General features: G+C 47.0%; 1 protein-coding gene across 1 annotated transcript in view; it reads left to right on the top strand.

Annotated features, from left to right (window-relative positions):
* Positions 1 to 6,050, top strand: part of T265_03356 (hypothetical protein) — a gene marked incomplete at both ends in the record, with an annotated part of 11,944 nt that overhangs the window by 63 nt on the left and 5,831 nt on the right. The window contains one exon of the mRNA XM_009167817.1: positions 1 to 5,990. This exon is cut by the window's left edge and continues 63 nt beyond it. Within this exon, the coding sequence (XP_009166081.1) occupies positions 1 to 5,990 (5,990 nt within the window). The remainder of the gene's footprint in view (positions 5,991 to 6,050) is intronic.

Below are 6,050 nucleotides of genomic sequence, written 5' to 3'. Positions count from 1 at the left end.
TTGTTGGAGTCGGTCTCTCCCGTCGGTCTTGGCGTTGAGCCGGATATGTTGGTGGGGTTTGAGCGTGAAAATCAGTGTGCCAGGTGTTCGTCGACTTTGAATTCCGGTATTTTGTTTGGTAAATTGATTCCTTCCGTGTCTGATGTTCTCGCGTATTCTGGTTCATTTGGTGGTTGTGGTTTCGTTGGACAATCGAGGCCTTCGTGTCATTTGAAGCGTCCCTTTGCTGGTGCTCTCTCGTATTCTTCTGTGATTTCGGATTCTGTATGCGATTGTTTAGGTGAGGTTGATCGGCTTCGTGTTGTGTTGCAGCGGACCAATCTTAACCTGGTTTGTGCTGTGGATTATTTGGACGTTCATAAGGCCCTCGTTCCTCGGATTGTCGATTTCATTGTATGGTGTCGTAACAATGTGTTAGATTCTCTTCGTAGTTCTTCGGCGTTTTTCGAACTCGAGCGGCCGTTGGCCCGCATTGCTGATCTTCATCCGGACTGTTTCCGTGCTCTCGAAATCCAGGACCTGTTTGTTTTTCCTGACCCCGCGGTTGCACTGTGTGCGCCGGAGGCAGTATCCTCTCTTTCTTCTGGTCTTGTGGAGTGTTCCAACCTCACCTCTTGTGATGTGGATGGTTTTGTGCCCTCTGGTAATGATGAGTTGTTTGGATACACCGTCGGTGGTGTACCAGTGGTTTCAACTGGGGACTCTTCCGCACTCGGGCATCTTGTTGTCCCCCTGGTTGGTCCACTTTGTATGGATTCAGTCAACTTCCTTCCACAAGAACGGGAGTCACTTGATTTGTGTAAGTTGCTTAGCGTGACGCACAAGCGTGTGAATGAGCTGGAAGCGTGTTTGCGCAGTAGTGAAGAGGACAAAGATCAACTTCAACTGACAATCGCGGATTTGGAGAAGCAGATGAGGGAAAAAGATCTGGAACTTGCGGACGCTCTCGATGAACTGCGAGCTCACCGTGCCGAACTAGAAACCAGTTTGAACATGTTCCTCGAAAAGTCAGATGAGTTTGACTCACTTCGAGCTGAAAATTTATCTCTACAAGATATGGCAAATGATGCTGTCCAGAGACAAAGGGCGGCGATTGTCGATGCTGAATCAACCCATGATTGTTTGATGAAAACTGAGCTAGAGATTGTTAGCTTAAAAGATAGGCTTATTTCATTAGACAAAGAGGTGCGATCTTTAAAGGGTGTAATATCGTATCGTGATCAGGAGCTTACTGATGCTTCAACCTTGCGGGGGGAGCTCGAGATGACAATATCCTGCTTACAGTCAGAGGGAAGGGAAAAAGATGCGACGATTGCGGGGCTACACTTTGAACTCACCACTGCTTCGGAGAAATTCGATGTAGTGAATGCTGATCTTTCTTGTAAACAAATGCAATGCACTAGATTTGAAAATATACTGGCCGGCGTAGTTAGCGAGTTACGAATGGTATGTCAGTACTTGGTAAAATCACCAAATTCTGAATCCATCCATCCCAGCTTATTTTCGTCCTTGCGTGCACAATTAGAATCCATCATTTCACGTTGTTTATCGTCGGTTGACTCCAGCCCAACTTATCATATTTCGCCATGTTACGAAGAAACTGATACGAGTTTTTCAAGTATTTTTAACGATGATGGCAAGTTACAGCCTATTTCGGAGCATTTCATTCCATCTCTGCAACAAGAACTTGATGAATTAGGCTTCCAGTTTGATCCTCTGACGGTCGTCACTCAACAAACTATCCCGAAGCCTATGACTACTGTTGATCCAGGCTGTGTTACTTCACCGCTCTCGGCTTTCCGAGATACATTCGAAGAGACCAGCGAAAACCTTACGAGAAGCAAACCTGAGCTCACTAACCCTAAAGAATTGTTGAACATAATCCTAAATAGAGTAAACGTAATATGTCAAAAAGCTTTCGAGAGACCAATAGCTTCGATACGCAACCTGGAACAGAGGCTTTCACAACTTGAACGCCGAGCCGCAACATGCGCTGATAAACTACATCTGAAAAAATCAACGGAAACCGAACAGCACACTTCCTACAGACAAAATAGTTCTCAAAAACACTGTAACTCCTTGCAAGTTAATGCAGGCGAACCACATTCCAAAATTGAAGATTTGCTTTTCGCGCCTAACATGCCAGGTATGTTGGGGCCTGACATTGAAACGATCCAACAGAACACAACAATGCGTTCGGTTTTGGAAGAAATAAAAGAGCTGTCACACCGCTGCCTCACTGCTGAATCAGAACGTAATAGGTTGACGACACTGCTATACACAATGAGACAAGTTTACGGGGAGTTTAGTGGAAGGGAAAATATGGAAAACACTGATTACGTTTCAATAGGTGATCATGAGGCACACCACTCGAACTATGTAGCTGACTGCCTTTCTGAGGATACAGGATTGAAACACAGATACCTAACCCACGATTCGCTAAATATGGCTACTGAACCGCCGTCGAAATTTAGCAGACCCCAAATACACCAGGAGGTAAGAGTCAAAACGAAGTCACTGGAAAAATCGATGATAGCCAAAACTCATTTTGAAGAACAACCACTATACCCAGTAGGTGACCACTCACATCAGGGAGCAAATCATCGTGCGAACACCCCTGGAGGAAAAGCACACATACCAATCGCTGGAGCCTATGTATGTCAGCAAACGCCAATCCGTAGCGAACAGGAACAGCGTTCGGTTGACGTTGACATTGTTGGTGAACGTGCAGCACCGGTTGGTTGTGGGGTGTCTGCTGGTGTATTCGATGTGGTCGATTCGGATGTGATGGGTGCTGTTGTAAGCAAGGGTATATTTGTGGAATCGTCGGATTTGGAGAGCCGATTGGCGGATGCGTTGTGCAGGATCGATGTTCTGGAGAAGGAGAAATGCCAGTTGGAATCTCAGTTATCGTCCGTTTGTCCGAGTTCGATGGTGGATGTGGTGAACTCGTATGTGTGCGGAGTGCCCAGTGTGGTGACTGAGCCAATAGTGGCTTGCTCGGATGTTGTGTGTGGGGGTGTGGAGAAGGTTCCGGAATCAGAATTGTCGGATTTGCAATCGCGTCTTTCGTCAGCAGAGGTGGAGGTTTCCTTGCTTCGTGATTGTCTTTCGGAACGTGGTGATTTGTTGGATCGTATGCGCGTTGATTTGTGCGGTGCTGTGAGTGACTTGCGTGGTCTGTTGGATGAGGTTGTATCTCTGCGTTCGAGTTGTGCTGTTGCGTCGGTGGATCGTGATTCTCTGGAAGCAGATTTGGGAGCTGCGTTGTCCCAGGTCGATCGTGTTGAGTTGTGCGAGATGACGGTGGCGGCTGATTTGGTTGCCAGTGAGGAATGCGCACGTGGGTTGCGTGATAGTTTGTCGGAATCGGAATCGCATTGTGCGCAGCTGCGGGAGGCGTTTGCGCGACAGTCTCGTGAATTGTCTACGTTGACTAGTCGGTTGGGTGTTGCTGAGACGGAGTGTGGATTGTTGTGTTCGCGTGTGTCTTCGCAGGGCGCCAGTGTGAATGAGGTTGGTGTTGATTTGGGGAAGATGAGGCGGGCTCTGTTGGTTGTGCGTGAACAGTTGTGCGCGCTTCGTTCGACACATGATGCATGGCGGTCTGAGTACTTGTCAGAGTTTTCATTGTTTGCGCAGAATGTGAATGATTTGCTGGTTTCCGCATCGTCCAGCACAGCTCGTGTTTGTGAGCTGGAGCATGAGTTGCGTGTTGCACGAGGTCTGTTGAATGATATTTCTGTGCTTCGTTCTTGTGATGCTAAACCTGACGTCCTTTCAAGTGTATCGTTTGAATCCGGCGTTGATTGTTCTGGTGTTCCCCCTACTCGAGTTTCGCCTGATACGGTTTCTAGATCGACATCCGCAGCTTTTGAGTTTTCGGAATCTCTGGTTTCATGTTGTATTCGTTCACTGTCACAATGTTTGGAATTTTGTGACATTGCTTTGCGTTGTTTAGAGGCAGATGGATCTCCTGACTTGCTTTCCATTTCGACTCATTTATTGGATCCTGGTCTTCAAGATTGCTCGTTTTCAGAAAATCTTGATGGTGCTCGTATTCTTGAGTTCCTGTCTGGATTGTGTTCACATTTGCATTCATGCCTGTCTCGGTTATCCGATCTGTGTCTGACGCGTGTGAGTTCACTAATGGCCGAAATAGGAAACCTAAAGCGACATAATATGTCTGTTACAGATGAGAACGAATCCCTGAAGCGTACCATACAAGCCATGTGCAAACCGCCTACCCGACACCCGATTCTCAATCGATTCAGTTCTGAAGTCACCAAGTTGGTGTCAGAAGTTGCTCCTAACTATTCGCCGTCGCATGGTTCACAGGATGAGGTTCCATTATTTGTACCTACCTCATCTAACTTACCTGATACGGCTTCGGCGTCTGAACACTTGAATTGGCTTCCTATGGACCCTGTTAAACGAGAGCAGTGCGAGCTTTCTGGCGAAATGGCAGATTTTTCATTAGACAATCGAATTTATCGCGCACCTGTGCCTCCTAAACACATGTTGGAACTTACCTTATCAAACGAAAAAGTGACCGATCTTATACTCTCCGTGGGAGCTGTCCCTAAAGAGGAAATTCAGAAGTATGAAGAACTACAGCACCAATATGATCAGTTAAAGCAGCAGGCTTCAGAATTATATGGGGAACGCAAGCAATTGTTCAACTGGAACCTGTGTCTGCAAGACTCACTGAAAGCCAACGAGCTTGAGCTTTTGGCACTTCGTGGTCAGCACGGTATTCAGTTGACTGTGGAAACTGGAACGGAGCCACTCATACCTTGGGACCGCATTGTCGCTGATGTCCTAACTGACTATACCACTTCTGTCATATCTGTGGAGTGCGGTTGTCAGACTGACACCACGGCAACAACCCCACATACATCCTCGGAAGTTAAGGATGAAATATTACACTCCGGTGACACAACGCTGTGTACCGGTTATCCACCGCTCCCTCCAAAACACTTGAAACAGCTTACGGGCGATATGGGTATTTTCCGGAATGCTGGTGACCTACAGGGGACCATCAAATCTGTCGACGAAATCGCTAATATAGATTTAAAAACTACAGGACATGATCTCCAAACATCACGTTCAACTGAACCGCTCTTACCAAGTGTTTGCATATCCAAGGAACTGCCGAGTGGGCCAGGAGCCGAGCTGCTCTTGCCCCCACCGCGAGCACCGCGTCAGATACANGAACCGCTCTTACCAAGTGTTTGCATATCCAAGGAACTGCCGAGTGGGCCAGGAGCCGAGCTGCTCTTGCCCCCACCGCGAGCACCGCGTCAGATACATGCATACCACGCAACATATGGACATATCGTAACACATGATCCGAAAAGTGAGCAAATCGATATAATATACCCTACTGATGAAACAATGGTGAGGTCCAACTTGGGACAGAAAACAGCATTCCAAAACCGAAACCAAGAAAGCGAGAGTTCAGATACATTTATCTCACTGAAGGCAGTAGACCATGAACGAAGCATCTCAAAGCCTTCACCCTCAGCAGTTGCATCAACCTTATATTGTCCGCCCGACAAAACGAGCCCTAGCGGAGCACACACCATAGATTTCCTGAGCAGAGCACATGAGAAACGTAATCCGACATTCCGTCAGTTAGGCCAAAGTGGCGAGGATGATATAACTGCCCGAACTGTCGAAAAAGAAAGCGAACTAGATGTCTCATCGTGGAACCAGGATATAACAACCGAAGAGTGCAACTTATTGTCGAAATCGGTATCAATTCGACAAACTCCATTTCCAGACACCACAGATCCTTATTCAAATGACACCTCAGACGGACCACAAAGCTGTACGCAGCATGTTTCTCAACACAAAATAACCTATCACCTTTCAAACGAGTTCCACATCACAGAAAAAACACCACAACCACTTCAGTCCGCAAACTCTCACAGTCAGTTACCCACAGAGCAATCTCCCACAGTGTATCCACCAAGCCATGAAAAAAGGTATGACATAATCGTTGAACTACAAAAAGCAAGCAGGGGACTTTCGGCACTGCGGGAGAA

The sequence above is a fragment of the Opisthorchis viverrini genome (genome assembly GCF_000715545.1).
Source record: "Opisthorchis viverrini unplaced genomic scaffold opera_v5_46, whole genome shotgun sequence".
Lineage (NCBI taxonomy): Eukaryota > Metazoa > Platyhelminthes > Trematoda > Opisthorchiida > Opisthorchiidae > Opisthorchis > Opisthorchis viverrini.
The sequence above is the reverse complement of the archived record's forward strand: the minus strand, read 5'-3'. Positions and strand labels throughout refer to the sequence as shown.